Source organism: Glycine max, chromosome 17 (assembly GCF_000004515.6).
Source record: "Glycine max cultivar Williams 82 chromosome 17, Glycine_max_v4.0, whole genome shotgun sequence".
Classification (NCBI taxonomy): Eukaryota; Viridiplantae; Streptophyta; class Magnoliopsida; order Fabales; family Fabaceae; genus Glycine; species Glycine max.
This window is the reverse complement of record NC_038253.2, coordinates 9,600,749-9,617,877: the sequence shown is the minus strand read 5'-3', so window position 1 is coordinate 9,617,877 and position 17,129 is coordinate 9,600,749. Positions and strand designations below refer to the sequence as shown.

The following is a 17,129-nucleotide window of genomic DNA, read 5'->3' as shown; positions in this document are numbered from 1 at the left end:
GTCTCTTCTTTCGGCAAAAAGGAATATATATTATTAAATACGACGATGGTATATATATCTGGGTCCCTCAAGTACAGTGATTTTGATTACTAATTATCTGTATAGAAAACGGCTTTTTAGAAAGACAATTTAATTAGGTAATCTCTATATTTCAATAGAGATAAATCTCTTGTTGATTAGGAAAAACCTTTAATGAACTAAAAAAAAGGAAACAGTAGAATCATTTATTCAATCGTAATCTCTTTAAAGGATTAGATTTTGAATCAGGTCAAAGGTTTCCTCAAAATAGTGATTTTGATTAGTTCGAAAGTAAAGTGATAAAAAGAAAGGATAAAAAAAAGGGTGAGAGGACTTAGTGGAGGATTACAATGGACAAGTGGACTAGTTTATGAGCGGTTTATCAGCTTAGTTTGTTTAATCAGAAGATCCAATACAAGTTTCATGCTTGCTTTGCAAACAATCGTTCATCCGTTGGAACTGAAAAATACTGCGTCACGTTGGAAAAAAAAATAACAAAAGAAACATTCCAATTAAACATCTTAGTCTAGGAATCTAGTTTGCTTTTTTTTTTTGTTAGGAGAACTTGTATGCTGTTTTGATTATTGAAAATTATGTTGATTTGTGTCTCTTAATCAAGTGATTTAGGTTAGAATCTTAACTAACCATTCAGTATGAAATAAATTATATTAAGAATGGAACATACATCTTGTATATCCTCCAACTAAAATTAATAATTATTTAACGAAAGTTATTTCGTATTAATATCATGATCATAAAAAAATCTAGTATTATCACGTTCAGATAATTTGACATTAGTAATATTACAAAATTTAATAACCATGCATCTACACCTACATTTTAGTAAAATATAATACATTTTGGATTAACTAGGTGTACACATGACTCATTTTTAAAATCATGTTCATAAAACAAAAACTTTTGTCCAACATTTTGAAAGTCTTAATCATAAAACAATAACTGAAAAACTAGAATGCTGCCTCATGTGAGGATAACTTTTGACTATTTAATTTTCTAGATTTGGGAAGTGCTGTTGCTCTTTGCAATACAAAATTGAGTCCTTAGAACGTACTCCCCTTTTATTAAAGCAAAAGGCTATGCTTTACTAAAAAGATATATACAAAGGATAATAGGATTAAGAGTACACGTAAATTGAAGGTGGAAAGTTGTAGAATTGACGACCCTGTCTGTCTCTCTTCTATTCTAGTCAATTACTAGTCAATGCGTTGTCCACAACCAAAGTGTTTTGTGTCCCCATTTTGCATGCGCTTATTTATAAGCTTTTCTATTTTGAAAGCAACAACACTACTGTTGAATTCGTTAGCACAAAATAAAATAAAATAATATAGTGAGGGCACTAAGTTGGACAGTTCACCAAAAACTAAACAAGCATGCCTTATAGTCAGTCACTTGAGCATCACAAGAAAATATTGACATAATTAGATGTATATTAGCATGTGATTGATTGTAGCTGGCAAAAAAAATGTGATCGGTTTTGATTGTAATCCTCCTAGAATATTTCTAAACTATAGGAAAGTAGCTCTGTGAATATTCTGTGCATAATTTTCTTCTTGTTGGCAAAGAGAATACTACGTGATTGCCTTCTATCCTTTTCTTTTGAGAATGAGAGCTTGAAGCTTTTAAATTGATACTTTATATTTCTTATAATATGAAAATATGGAGATTTGACTGTATAAACTATAAACTTCTCTTAAAGCTATAACTTCCAACGTGTGTTAATTAGCTTTGCTTTTTATATATTGTGATGATTAGGTGGGGTAGAGACAGACTTGCATATAGCATACTGAGACAATTCTAGAACAATCTAAGATTAGGAGATCAAAGGGGGAAAAAATACACACATTGTTATCAAAGAAAATAACTAAATGACGAAATATATGTTACTCATCAGGTACACCTATGAGTCTATGACCCAATTGTGTAGCAGATGAGAAAACTATTGATTTTAATAATAATGACGTAATTTAGTAATTAGTATGTATATGCATATAATATTAGCTATTGATTTTTTTAATCAATGATTAGATTTTCTCTTTAGAAGTGTAAACATCAAATAAAATATTGTCCCTCTAAAGAGCATTTTAATTATCTAATGGCCCAAATGCCCTGTGATGTGCGTGATTTCGTATGCATGCTGGCTGGCAGGGGAGAGCCACTTGATTTCTCCTTTTAGTCTTTTACTAGTATTATTGTGATTACGATTATGATGATGATGATCATCCAAGAGCTTAACACTAATGCAACACATGCTGGCATTATAACTGAATTAAGGAACGAATCTTTGTTCCATTTCCTGCTTTTTTTATGATATTGTATAAAACTCCAAAATTTTCAGTCCTTGTTTTACCTTCTCTGTGAAGGCACTGAAACGCACGCAGCACTAAGAAAGAAAAAAAACCTCTCCTTTTCTATAAATTCCTGTGGGAAGAATCATACCTTCCCCTTTCTCTTTCTCTTTTTTTTCCTAACATTTGTTTGGCCTTCTCTTCTGTCATTATTCTTGAATCTTTGCAAGGCCAACAAGACCAGAATATAGAAAGAAAAAAAAGCCATAAAATGGAACAAGAAAAGGCACTTTGTGTTAGATACCTAGCGGCATTCCTTCTTGTGTTCTTCACCATGGCCTCATGCGGCTCAGGTGTTGGAGTTAACTGGGGAACCATGGCAACTCATAAGCTTCCCCCAAATAAGGTGGTCAAGATGCTTCAAGAAAACCGTATCGATAAACTGAAGCTGTTTGATGCTGAAGAGTGGATTATGGCAGCACTGATGGGGACTGATATTGAAGTGATGCTGGCAATACCCAATAACATGTTGGAGGAAATGAGTAGGAATCCTCAGGTTGCAGATTCTTGGGTTTATGAAAATGTCACTGGTTACATGTACCCTGGTGGACTAAATATCAAGTTAAGTAGTCCAATGTATACTATACATATATACAACATTCATGATCACATCATTTGTGTGTCTTTTCCTTGCAGATGGTTTCTTGCTCTTCAATGTTTCTACTATTTGACTCACTCTTGCTTTCTTCCATTTGTATCTTGCATTTTTTTTCTCTTGTTTATTATATTTTCTTATTCTTTTATTCAAGATGCTACTAGCTTGTGTTTCATTTTTCTTGGTCCAAATTTTTTATAGTATCCCAAATTTTTCATGGAAGTCACTATTACTACATTTGGTAGCAATTGATTTTTATGCTAAGGAGTTGAAACCACACTTCTTCTTCCAATGCATATTCATGATCTTTATCTACTTAGCTTCTTGAAGTAGTAATAAAATATGATTACTGTTTCAACGAATGTTGATAAATCAGAAGCCTGATACAGTACCTCAATTAAGGAGTTTAAATGGCATCATTCTTTTATGTAATGTAACTTAATATTCTATCATGTGTATGTTTAAGTCCAATTTTAACACTACTCTGAACTATGCTTGTGATGCAGGTATATTGCTGTGGGAAATGAACCTTTCCTTAAGGAATATAATGGCGCCTATCTACAGTCAACTCTGCCAGCTCTTAAGAACATACAAACAGCACTCAATAGTTGGGGCTTTGGTTCACAGATTAAAGTCACTGTTCCCTTCAATGCTGATGTTTACTATTCCCCTGACTCAAATCAAGTGCCATCAGCTGGTGACTTCAGGCCTGAAGTACGAGACCAAACCATTGAAATAGTCCAATTCTTATATGCAAACAATGCACCTTTCACAGTCAACATCTACCCTTTCCTTAGTCTTTATGGAAATGATCATTTCCCTTTTGATTTTGCATTTTTTGATGGGAGCAACAGGCCTCTTATAGACGGTAATTCGGCTTATACCAATGTGTTTGATGCAAATTTGGATACCCTTCTCTGGGCCTTAGAGAAGTCAGGGTATCCAGATATTGAAGTTATAGTTGGAGAAGTTGGATGGCCAACTGATGGTGACAAAAATGCTAATGTCCAGAATGCAAAAAGGTTCAACATGGGTTTGCTTAAGCATGCTTTGAGTGGAAACGGTACCCCTAAAAGAAAAGGCATAATTGACATTTATCTATTCAGTCTGGTTGATGAGAATGCTAAAAGTATTGCTCCTGGCAACTTTGAGAGGCACTGGGGGATTTTTGAGTTTGATGGCAAGCCAAAGTATGAATTGGACTTAAGAGGACTTGAAGAGAATAACGGTTTGGTCCCTGTGGAGGGTATAAGGTACATGGAAAAGCAATGGTGTATCTTGGATTCAAATGTTAAGGACCTGCATAACTTAGCTGAGAGTATTGACTATGCTTGTAGCAAATCAGATTGCACTGCTTTGGGCTATGGTTCTTCTTGTAACAGTCTAAGTCTCCAAGGGAATGCTTCTTATGCCTTTAATATGTATTATCAAGTAAATAACCAAAAGGATTGGGATTGTGATTTCTCTGGCTTGGCTACAGTAACAGATGAGGATCCATCTGAAAAGGGTTGTCAATTCCCGATAATGATCTCTTATGGCTCTTCTTTACTACAGCAGGAAAGGCTAACAAACATTCTGAAGAAAGCTTTGGGTATATATATATTTGTAATTTTACTATAGTTTACTGATTAAAGAAGCTATGGAGCACTTAAAGAATGTGCCCCTTCCATTTTTTTTCTTCATTTTCAAGGATTTTTATTCTTCTATGTTGTTAACTACTGTAATATGATAATATTATAAAGAAAAACACATAATTTTTTTATCAAATATAGTTAGGTAGTGTTTGATGTAACTTTTTTTCTTGTTTATCTTCTCTCTGAGAAGAGAAGCTGGGTCAAACATATTCAGAGAAAATACTTTTATAAAATTAAAGAACATAACTTTGATTAAACAAGACAAGAAAAAATAGCTTTTTTAAATAAATAAAAAAACTTAACTAAAAGTAACTTGCAAAAAAAGTTGACCAAATATTCAACTTTTTAACAAGATTTAGTAAGTCAGTAAAAAATGTTTTACCTCATCTCTTAAATCCATCATGTATTAACATATATGTCTATCTTCACAAGGAAATTCAACTTTTCAATTCTCATCACCAATATTTTGAAAAGAATATAGTATAAAACTATAAAAATGAGTCAAGTCTAACAAACCCACAAAACAACTTTGTGTTCCTAGAGCCTTTATGTTGACCTACATGAAATCTTCTTCCTTCAAGGCCAAAGGATAATCATCCTTGTTTTGATGAATCTTTCCCTTTGACATTTCTTCAACATTGCTAGAGAAAAATCTAACCTAAATAAGGCAAAAAAATATCACCACCATAGTCACTATAACTCAACTCAATTTCTTAGGATTCTGTTTTCAAATTGCAAATTGCCACCACTGAGTCATTTCAAATGCCACTGCTTAGTTGAAGCTTGAGCAATAATTAAGGGGGACTTGATTAGCCTCACTTAGAGCCCAAAAAGAAAGCCACTCCTACTCCCCTCTAGAAAAGAACCATGAAACCTAAGTTGCATCCACCTGGTGCCTCCTAAAGAAATTCTTTTAAAATTGACAAGAAGTCCTTAAATGAGACTCATTTGTTACCATCCCAACCTAAACAAATGTAAGAATGAAAGGGGTAAATCTTGACACCCTTCCAAGTGAAGATTGTCTTCGCAAAAGAAAGTCCCCACCAAAAGGGGATGAGGGATCATTATGGACAACCCCCCTCTGGATTGAATGAAAAAACAAAAAATGAAACCTCGTTATCTACAAGACAACCCCTTCAAAACCTAACTACAATGAGAATTAAAAAATAAGTACAACCAAGTGAGGAAATGATAGTTGACAAAAAGAGATCAGAAGTAGAAAATTGAAACCCCCCAACTTAACGCAACACAAAAGGCAAGGAAAAAAGAAATGAAGTGCAAGAGAAGTAGAAGAATAAACATGAAGCGACACCCTTCCCTTTATTTGTGGAATTTTATTTTTTTTTTTGAAAATGAACAATCACATACATGTCAAATGATCAACACATGACTCTCTTTCACACATTTAGTCAAACCTAAATGGATTCAATAAAAAAAATTGTAGAAAACCAGAAAGGTGGAAAAATTGAAGTCACGCTATATCTAAATCAACATGAGATATCCAATTAACCTTAAACTAGTTACTTATCTCTCAAGCAACTAACTTAAGGGACTACTATTATAGAGATGACTTATATCCAGGCAACCTTATCATAGGCATAACCCATCCTACCAACCATGTTAACAATTTTTCTAAAAAAAAATACAAGTGAACAATTAATAAACACCGGAAAAAGGAATCCCAATCCAAAAAATTTGAAAATTGTTATAGGTTGAAAGTTACATGAATAGAATGAAATAAGAGTAAATGACCATTTGGTATTATGTTAGAAAATTAATTTTAAGTTTAAAATTGATCTCAAATTTTAGATTTATTTTCATATGTTTAATTTTATAAAGGAGAATAATTTAAAATTGATTTTGAGTTAAAAATAAATTTTTTAGATGTTTATATTAGAAATTCTATTTGACAAGTAATGATGACTTAAGTATCTTAATCAAATAGTTCAAAATTAAAATCATGACTTATAAGAATAAATCAAATTGAAATAAGTAATAATCATATTAAAAAGAATCTTGATCCGTGTATGCTGACGGTGAAGTTAATGGCTGCTTCCAACAAAAGGAAGAAATTTAAGGAGCACGAGACGAGATGTGAAGAGGATGTGCAACGGTAACGTAGGCGTGGGGGCAGCTTAATTCAAAAATAAATGGCATGAAACGGTAGAGAGAGAAATATTTGAATTCAAGCAGCTGTAGAGAGAGAAGAGTAACCGTTCTCTCTCTCTCTCACATACATACATAGATACATCTCTCTCACTCACTCAGAGCAATAGCAATGGCTTCCCTCACCCCAGGCATTCTCCTGAAAATGCTGCAGGCCATGAACACCAACACCCGCGTCACCGGCGACCACCGCTCCCCTCTCCTCCAGGTCATCGGCATCGTCCCCGCTCTCGCCGGCTCCGACCTCTGGTCCAACCAGGGCTTCTATTTAAACCTCTCCGACTCCCTCAACTCCACCTACGTCCTCCTCTCCCACCCCGACACCGACCTCATCCTCTCCAACCGCCTCCAGCTCGGCCAGTTCGTCCACGTCGACCGCTTCCACTTCGACTCCCCTCTCCCCTCTGTCTCCAACCTCCGCCCCCTCGCCGGCCGCCACCCCTTCCTCGGCACCCCGGAGCCCCTCATCACCCGCATCTCCCCCTCCTCTCGCCACTTCCTCATCCAACCCCTCTCCGATTCCGAACTTGACCCCCTCTCCCACCTCTCCCTCAACAACAACAATAATAAATCCCCAATCCCTAACCCTAACCCCAACCCTAACCCTGAAGAACCAAAACAACATCACAATCACAAAGACAGCACCAAAGAACGAATAATCTCCAGAGACCCTCTCGCGCCTCGCGACAACAACTTACCGCCTCAGAGATTCTCATCTCCGGCGACCGCCAAAAGGTCACAGTCCGCCGGGAGGAATAAGAGTGTTATTACTACGGCGGCGGAGAGGGATCCCTCTCCCGCGGGGAAGGGGAAGAGGTCCGCGTCTCCGGTGCCTTCCAAGTGTGTGGTTCCGAGCCTCGTCTCGGCGCGGGAGGAGAACCGGAAGGTGTCGAAGGAGCCGGCGATTATCGTGCCGTCGAGGTACCGGCAGCCTTCTCCGACCGGGAGGAAGCAGCCGTCGCCGAGTCCACGGCGAACTTCGCTTTCTCCCGGGAGGAGGTTGTCCGGGGGACTTAAGGTTTCGCCGCTGGTGGTGGACTCCTCCGGGAAGAAGAAGATGGCCACCATTGTCGCCGGAATCTCAAAGGTCTCCGATGCGTTGGTTGGATCCAAGAGTGCCCGGAAGAATTGGGATGAGCAACCGCCGGCCACGCCTGTTGAAGCTGGTGGTTCCAAGAGTAAGGTTGATGCACAAGCAATTTTGCGTACTCAGGTAAATGAAATTGATATTTTGAGATGAACAAAGTAGAAAGTATTTAGAGTGCAATTGCTTGTGATTGAGGATGAAGTGGGAAATTGCAATTCTGTTTCCTGTTTTAGAAACAATGCAACTAATGCTGATGCAAATTTGCAGGCTGCGATGTCAAGGCGGTTAAGTGACGTGAGTGGTAAAAAACCAGGTAGTAATGATTCTTCGAGCAATGAGAAAACTAAAGCTGGTTCTCCTCAAAGTTGTGTCCTTGAAGAGAAATCCAATTTTGCAGCAACGGGTTTCACCATTCATGAGAAGAAATGGACTGATGGAAGTGTTCCATTAGATGCTGTGTCTGGGAACCTTGCTAGGCTTGGAAAGGTATGGATTTTGAAAAATTAATAATGCTTTTGGCACAGGGTCACACTTTTATTGCACTGATTAGTTCCAATTAGATAATAATACTGAACATATCTATGCAACTGCACCTTAATTTTGTCCCAAGAAAAAAACATATTTTGCATCCTTCTAAAGTAAAATGCAGTCTGGGGACAGTAAGTGTACGAGAAATATTAAGGGCAGCAACTTATTTTTCACGTACAAATTATATTGAATTATACTTTTTGCATATTATAATTTGTTTCTACTAGTGTTAGCATCCAAACCACTGATTTTTCAGACATAATTGTTAGTCCACGACACAAGTAGATTTTAATCCAACCAAAACAAGCTAAGATCCTTTGTTATCATCCTGATGAAGGGCTAGAACAGACTCAGTTGATTTCATTTGGTTACTTGACTCACTTTAAAATGTTAAAATCCCTTGTTATCAACTCAATGCAGGAAGCAATGCAAAGGAAGATCCTTGCTTCTACTGCTGCTGCTGAAGCGTTAGAGGAGGCCAATGCTACTGAATGTATTATAAGAAATTTAAGGTAACAATTACACTTTAACTCACTTTTGAATTCCATTGGCGGTTTCAATTTTTAAACCCTCAATAGAAAACTCCATTTTTCTATTAAAGGGAGTCACTTCATATCTTTCTTTCACATATTTCACTTCCTCCTTAGGCTAGTATGAATGATGCATTTTTTTTTTGTTTGTTTTTTCTGCCTATCAGCATGTTTTCAGACCTCTGCTCAGTGTGCCAGGCCAGAAATCCATTGCCAACCATAGACAGATTCTTCACTATCTATGATGATGTTCTGAAATCAACTGCAACAGTTGAATCCGTTGCCAGCAGACATAATTCTGAGACACCTGATGAAAGCATTCCAACAGAACACTCAAAATCACTTTCTCTTTGGGTTGATGCTGCCTTGGCCACTGATCTCCAGATAGTGTCCCTTCTTACTGGCACAACCACGGATCCTCCATCGACACTGCAAAAAAGCTTATCAAAAAGACACTCTCTCGGTGCAGCTAAGAACCAAAAGGTTCCTTCATCACCACAATCCAGTCTGAGTATTGGTGTGTGGACAAGAGGTAGTGGAATGAAAGAGACAGTAGAGCTTGGAGCAAATTTGCTGTCTGAAATGCAAATGTGGTTTCTACATTTTGTTGAAGAGTCCCTTGATGCAGGATTCAAAGTGTTTGGAGAGTGTACAGCTGATGGGAAAAAAGCATTGCCCCTGGATGGTGGCTCCATTGCTGTTGTTTTGTCACACTTGAAACGTGTAAATGCATGGCTGGACCGTGTTGTTTCCAAAGGGGATGACTCACTTACAGAAAAGATTGAGAAATTGAAGAGAAAGATCTACGGATTTGTTATTCAGCATGTAGGAACAACTTTTGATAGTTCTGTTTCCTCTGCTTCATCATGAATTTTTGAGTTTATCTCCCATTTAACTTATGGACCTTGAAATCGATGAAAGGAAGTGCTTCTTCTGTCATAGGGAAATTATTATTATTATTTCATTGTATTTCGGTGTGGGTGAGATAATGGACTGAATGTATTTTTTCACATAAGGATTGATCAGTTTATAGCTTGATTATTAGTTGTTGCATGCATTTTTCAAAGGCTAACGATATCTGAAGCATTTTGAATTACCATGAGTTAAGAACGCACAAAACTTAAATGAAAGTTAAAAAGATTTAATTGAATTGGAATAGGTTGAATTTAAGAAAATCAATTAAGTAACCTGTTTCTTTTTTAATAGCCACGACCGGGAAGCATTTCTCTCTTCCCAAACTAGCTATTTTGTGATGTGAAAAGTGATATTTTTTTTTGCTGAATGATGGGAAAAGTAATTACAACAAAATTTTACATCAATTTTTACAACAAAAAAAAAAAGAGAAATGTGAAGAAAGTGAATGCGTAAAAGTAAAAAACATTTTAATCTTATGAATAGTTATGTCTCGATAGACGTTTCTCTATTTGCTTTTTCATATTTCTTGAGATGTTATAACTTATAATTCCCTTACTTATTCTTCCTCCCAAAATTTTAATAGTTATAAATTTTTGTTTATCAATATAAATTCTTATTTTATTGAAAAAAAATCATTGTCTCCGATATTATATTGTTTAATAAAGTGATTATATTGATTATGTTTTATATTCTTTTATTTGATGTAATTATATTGAGTACATAAAAAATTGTTATTTCCGAGTTCTGCTTTGGTTTCGATCATATAAAGTACTTTCATTTCTCATATATAATAAAGGCACAATTTTAACTTACAGACAACTTTGTCACCTATTTTTGTCAAAAATCACAGTTTTAATCCTTTTATTTTAAAATAGAAATATTTGATGTTATTATTTTAAGAAATTCATATTTTTGACTCATTTTTTAGTTTTAAATACTTTTATTTATTATATTTTAATTAATTAAAATATTTTTTAATGGTACCTGAATATATTAAGTATAATGTTTAATTTAACAAAATAAACCTAAACAAATTTGAAAATTTGGTCAAATTTATGGATTTTATAAAATAAAAAAATTAAATATCTCTATTTTAAGATGAAAGAACTGGAATTATGTATAATTTTGGACAAATTTAGAAAACCTGATACTTGGAAGCGGTTGTTTTGTTTGCAAGCAAATAAAATTTAGGAATTACTATCTTATCTCACCTTTTTGATGTATCGCTCACCATATTTATGATAATTAATAAAAAATAATAATTTCATGAATATTTTTGGCACATTGCATTTATTGTTTTCGTAGATCTATTCAATGCATGTATTATTTCTAACATTCATTTAAAATATTTCTCAGTCATTAATTTTCTGATTTATTTTGAATACTTTTTGCGAGATGTTAAATTACGTAAAGACAAAGACAGAATGTAAAATGGATGAATTGTCAAAAGAAGCCCCTATTTTGCGTGTAAAAAATCAACCAAGTAATTATGAAAACTGAAACCAAGTTACTGAAAAAAAAAATGTATTATATTTTTGCTCAATTGCGTTTTTTTTCCGGAGGAGTTTAAGTTTTGAAAGAATTATGATAATAACATCACATTCGGATATTTTATTTTATTTTATTAGTATTATTTTAATTTTTTTTAAACATTAGACACGTTGGGTTTGATAAAATATTTTTCCATAATATTATAAAAATATCATATAATTTCTGTTTCATTTTTAAAATTTTGTTTAAAAATTATAAAAAAAATACTGTCTAGCATTTTGAAAATATGAAACAGAAAAACGCGCCACATAATTATTAGAGAAAATTAGAAATAAAAAAATATTTTTTAAGCCAAACATACTTTTATTTTAAGTATGAACCAGTGTAAACAATTAATAATTAATATAAATATTCGTGGCCAAGGCAATTCACTTCAATGAAATAATAAAATGGAAAATTTTAATTATTAATTAAAATTTATTGTTTATACAATGTCTAAAAATTTCTCTAGATATATTGTAATATATTTAAATTAATTTATGATTAAAATTACGCCAATTCATTTATAAAATAAATTAAAAATTATTAAAATTTAATTCATTAATCTTATCAAAATTCCATACTTTAACTTGTTCTCTAAAATACATATAAAATAAACTTAACCCTCACATTTATATAAGATTTTTTAAAAATATTTTAGATCGAAATTTATAATTTTAACATAAGCGAATATGCTCAGGTTAGATGCATATTTGATTTGATCTCTAGCAATAATTGATTCACCTTAAGGCGAAAAATAATTTCTACATTTTTTTTTTCTTTCTGACCTAAAAGATACATAAAGATGCCGCCGCGGCTTCAATGTGTGTCGAAAGTCCAAGTACTCGAAATTTTTTCATCCTAAATTGGTTTGTTAAAGTATTTTGTGGGAGACGATACTTTTATTTGAGAAAAATAATATATTATGAATTATAATTTTTTCTATAAATTCAAGATTCAAATATTTTTATTATGATATATTCCCTCAATTTTATTATAATTATCATGTAAAAAAAATTAAAAATAATTTTATTTTAACTTTTAATATAACATTAATTATTTTTATTTTTTTAGTTACATCTTTTGTAACATTAATGACAAACAATAAAATCTATAAATAAATGAATAAAGATATAAAATTAATTTACAAAATTATTATATTTTTATTTATTTATTATTTACTATCATATAAAATAATCTAAGACGGCAATTATGAGACAAAAAGAAATATATATTTTTACTTTAGTTTGTCTTTGATGAAAGTTACTAGTTTGGAACGAATGCTAATTTTATTTTCATTTAAAAAAAATGCGTAACTATGAAAAAATAATTAATTATTGAATTGAGTAGTTAAATACATTTTTAATTTGATAAAAAAGATATTGAGGAATGAGGAGGCCCATGAACATACATGCGCATATAAATAAAATCCCAATGCATGTATGTATGTATGCTACTATTGCTATGCAAACAGTCATCATCCATCTTTTGTTGTTGTTGTTGATCTCCGCCTCCCTCCTCAACTCACTATTCCACCCAAACGCACCGTTTTTTCATTCACATTCCTCTCACTCAGAATCAGATCACACCACCGCAAAACCCTAAATTCAATTTTTCGATCTTGCCCCTCGCAGCCGTTGTGGAAATGGGGAGCAGGAGGGACGAGGCGCCCGCCATAAACAGCACCAACGTCTTCGCCGCCCTCGGAAGCCTCAAGAAGAAGAAGAAGAAGCCCGAGAAGGACCACCAGGGCCCGTCCAAGCCCAAGGACAAGAAGGACGTCTTTTGGGCCCCCGCGCCTCTCACCTCCAAGTCATGGGCCGATGTTGACGACGAAGATGACGACGACTACTACGCCACCACCGCTCCTCCCGAATCTGTTTGGGCCGCGCCGACCGTCACTCAAAACGACGCCGCTGCTGCTGAGGTTTCATTTTTTTATTTGCCCTATTTTTTCCCTCCCTCCTTATAGATTCATTGCTTTTACTTATTTATTTGGATTGTTGTTTGTCTTTGACCAGACTGTGGATTGGTTCAACTGCATGGACATCACTGCTATTCCGAAATCTGTGTTTCTATATCTATCTATCTATGAAAATTAATCTGCTATACCAAAATCTGTGTTTTCTATTAGATTTTTATTTTCTTTAAAAAATGTTCTAATTTTGATGGTTATTATTAATTGATGCAGTATATAGTTCTAGTTACTCCTGATGATTTTGTGTGCCCTTTAGTTTCTGGTGTGGATGGTTCTTTGTTTGTCTCTGTCTTTTTCTTTAACCTGATTGTGGATTGGTTGAGTTGCATGGACACGACGACTACTATACCAAAATCTGTATGTTTATCTATCTATGGATAATGCTTATATAAACTCATATTGATGAAATTAATCTGCGCTGAAATATTTCATTTTCTATGTATGATGTAAATGGGAGTGTAAGTGCTTCAACAGGAATTTTGATTGTGTTGGCGTATTTATCTGTTATTTTTTAAGTTTTGTTTACATGTGGTGTTTAGTGTTGCCGGGTGGCTTTATATATCTGGGGAGAAAGATTGGTGTTGAATATTGAATGATTTGCATGAAAGCTGAGTACCTTTCAAATTTACAAGATACAATGTTAAATGTTCAATTTGTGTTGTTGTTTTCTTATAATGATTATCCAAATCTTGTTCCGGTTGTCTAGCTGCATGATAATGTTTATCTATCCATACCAAGTTGTCGTATATATGATTTATGTTAACGTTAACGATTTCTTGATTTGGTGTCTTGTCTACTTGCAATTAACGGCCCAGTTTTTGTCTTTGCTGGTTCTTGTTCTGGTTGTCTAGCTTTATGATAATATTTATCAATCCTTCAGGAGTTGCGTATGTATGATTTATGTTAACAGTTTCATGATTGGGCGTCTTGTTTACTTGCAATTAACGGCCTAGTCTTTGCAGATTTGATTATAACGGTGCACTGATTCTTTATACTTCCCCGTGTGTCTGATCTTGTGTTTAACTGTTGTAATATGATTTATGTTAACAATTGCATGATTGGGCATCTTGTTTACTTGCAATCAATGGCCTAGTCTTTGTCGGTTTGCTGATTTGAATATAACGGTGCAACGGGTTTTTATACTTTCCCTGTGTCTGGTCTTGTGTTTATCATGTGGATGATTTTGTTAACGGTTTCATGATTTGGCGTTTTGTTTACTTGCAATTAATGGTCTAGTCTTTATTGTTTTGCTGATTTGACTATAATGGTACAATGGTTCTTTATACTTCCCCATGTGTCTGATCTTGTGTTGTTAAACTGTTATTATATTGTTACCATCAACAAACTAATGTGGAATAATGTAGCCTGTAATTTTCATGGAAAGGCCTTGCACATTGCAAATTGGTTTTGGAAGTAATAAAAAATGACATAATTGGAGGTTCTTTTTTCTACCTTAACATTTAAAGAAATGATAGGATCATTCTAGCTAATTTAGAGTTTCTAAGATAGTTCTTTGTTAATCAGTATCAGGCAAGCTGATGTTGGCTAAAATAGTTCTTAAAGCAAGCATCTCAAAGGCTATAGGAACAATCTGTTCTTGTATTTTTCTTTTTGAGAAGAGAACAGTATTTAAATGGGGTATTGGGAGCTAAATTCCTGCAAAATAAGGGGAAGGTATAAAGATTTACACTATATGCCAACAACAATCAAACTTAAAAATGGAGCTTAAGCCAAGATGGTTAGTACTTCGTACACATTAGCAAATTTGCTGGAAAAAAAAATCCATTCATTGGCTATTACTGGGAATAAAGAACTGAATAAAATTATCTAACATGTAGACGAGGTTACTTTTCCCTGCTCACAATCAGGAAGCTAAAAGAGCCTGAGTGTTGTCTTTTGCTTAAAATCAATCAATAAGCCAGTCTTCACTGTAATTCTCTCCCTTTGTATGTATGTCTACTATCTCTCTGGGTGGTTTTGTTGGTTACATATCCACTAACTGGTCGACTTGATGAATATTTGAAACCAGGAAAGTGAGAGTGAGTTGGAAGGTCTTGATGATGCAGATGATGATGCTGAGGATGAACAAGAAAATGAAAATGACTTAGAAGTGACAGAAGAAGCTGAGCCTGTTCTCCGGAAGCCTCCTGAACCACCAGTGGTTACAAAAGAAGCTGAAAGGCAACTTTCTAAGAAGGAATTAAAGAAAAAGGGGCTTGAAGAACTTGAAGCTGTTTTGGCTGAGCTAGGATACACACCGAAGGAACCCACTGGCCAAGAAGATGATTCCAATGGTAATGTAGTGCTTTCAATCATATTCATGTATAAAAAAGTTAAATTGCCCTAAATATATTAGTTATCTCAACTGAACTATATATCTAACTGAAATTTTCTTGGAATTTTTTGTCTGGCCCTTAAAAAATTTAGGTGCTGAGAAGAAAGAAGAGGATCCTAATGGTGCTGTGGAAAAGAAGGAGAATGCTACCGGGGAAAGCAAAAATGCTAAAAAGAAGAAGAAGAAGGACAAATCTTCAAAGGAGCAGAAAGAATCACAAGACCAGCCTCATGGTGTGGATGCTGGAACTGGAAATGCAACTTCTGAAACTGCTGAAACGGAGAAGGCTGAGGATGCATCTGCAATTGATGTTAAAGAGAGGCTTAAGAAGGTTGCTTCAATGAAGAAGAAGAAATCAAGCAAGGAGATGGATGCTGCTGCTCGTGCTGCTGCAAATGAGGCTGCTGCAAGGAATGCAAGGCTGGCTGCATCCAAGAAAAAAGAGAAGGCCCACTACAATCAGCAACCAGTGCGGTAAACGGGGTGGTGGGTGTCAAAGTGACTGTATCTTCTCTTTGGTGTTTAATTTTCCTTTTGTCCTTTTTCATTTGCTATCTTTCTATATCACATATAATGAGCATATGCTCTTTGTTCATTTGCAAATGCAAAATAAACATTGGAGCGGCTTTAGGTAATTTGACTTTTGAGTAAGTTTTGTCTAATTTTTATATTTAGTGGGGAATAGAAGTATTTATTAGTGTATGTTGTTGTTGTTCATCTTTCTTCAGTATTGCCCCTATCTTATTGCCGGATCTATTTTCTTTGTTTTGGAATTCGAATGAAGGTCTCTTGGTCCGGTTGGAATGAAATCTGGATAGTAGCTGGTGATTGGATTTTCTCCGCATATTTCTTCATACACACCCAATATGGTGAGGAAAAAATCCAAAATAGCCTGTATGGTTGATAAGGATTGACAACAAAATAATTTTAAAATAATGGCTCATGTAGGTCTTGGACTCATGGTTCAACGTTAGTTAATAGGTTAATTATGTTAAAAAATAAATTAATATCATTATATATAATATTACAATTTTTAATAGATATTTAATATACATATAAGTTTATATAATAAATTTTAATCTAATATTAAATATATTATTAGATTAAAATTAATTATATAAATTTATGTGTATTAAATATATATTAAAAATTTTAGTATTTATATATTAATATTAATTATTTTTTAATATAATTAATCTATTAATTTGATTGGTGAAAACATAATTTATTAGTTGAATTGATTAGAACCTCAAGCTAGTAAAGTAGGGTCACGTGAATTGACAATTTGACCATTGATATAGATTATATGTAAGACTATCTTTTGATTTCCCAAAATATGCAGGAAGAAAATCCGTATTGAGTTGGCAGGAACGGGTTAGTTCTAGAGGCACTTTCCATTGCTTTAGGTTTTGAATTTCAGTTTGTGCACGATGTCTCATTGCCTCCC

The 17,129-nt window shown here is 34.2% G+C and overlaps 3 protein-coding genes across 3 annotated transcripts; all 3 read left to right on the top strand.

Annotated features, from left to right (window-relative positions):
* Positions 1-2,336: 2,336 nt before the first annotated feature.
* LOC100802345 (glucan endo-1,3-beta-glucosidase 8) lies at positions 2,337-4,746 on the top strand. Its single transcript, XM_003550796.5, has 2 exons — positions 2,337-2,945; positions 3,486-4,746. Exons 1-2 carry the CDS (start codon positions 2,596-2,598, stop codon positions 4,597-4,599), a joined length of 1,464 nt encoding a protein of 487 aa, XP_003550844.1. The 5' UTR covers positions 2,337-2,595; the 3' UTR covers positions 4,600-4,746.
* A 1,985-nt stretch (positions 4,747-6,731) lies between these two features.
* Positions 6,732-9,962, top strand: LOC100789274 (uncharacterized). The gene is made up of 4 exons (XM_003549751.4): positions 6,732-7,992; positions 8,134-8,352; positions 8,815-8,906; positions 9,092-9,962. The coding sequence occupies exons 1-4, from the start codon at positions 6,892-6,894 to the stop codon at positions 9,792-9,794; spliced, it is 2,115 nt and encodes a 704-aa protein (XP_003549799.1). The 5' UTR covers positions 6,732-6,891; the 3' UTR covers positions 9,795-9,962.
* Positions 9,963-12,819: 2,857 nt separating this feature from the next.
* LOC100788744 (uncharacterized) lies at positions 12,820-16,384 on the top strand. The gene is given in 3 exon segments (NM_001252735.2): positions 12,820-13,296; positions 15,377-15,641; positions 15,775-16,384. Coding segments are annotated over 3 exon segments (933 nt in total). The 5' UTR covers positions 12,820-13,014; the 3' UTR covers positions 16,161-16,384.
* The last annotated feature ends 745 nt before the right edge of the window (positions 16,385-17,129 follow it).

Bases quoted from the DNA above. Each gene is read 5' to 3' on its own strand.
- LOC100789274 (XM_003549751.4), top strand. From the start codon at position 6,892: ATGGCTTCCCTCACCCCAGGCATTCTCCTGAAAATGCTGCAGGCCATG. The intron at 7,993-8,133 runs GTAAATGAAATT...GCAAATTTGCAG, and splicing joins AAGCAATTTTGCGTACTCAG to GCTGCGATGTCAAGGCGGTT. The intron at 8,353-8,814 runs GTATGGATTTTG...AACTCAATGCAG, and splicing joins ACCTTGCTAGGCTTGGAAAG to GAAGCAATGCAAAGGAAGAT.
- LOC100802345 (XM_003550796.5), top strand. From the start codon at position 2,596: ATGGAACAAGAAAAGGCACTTTGTGTTAGATACCTAGCGGCATTCCTT. The intron at 2,946-3,485 runs GTTAAGTAGTCC...CTTGTGATGCAG, and splicing joins CCTGGTGGACTAAATATCAA to GTATATTGCTGTGGGAAATG.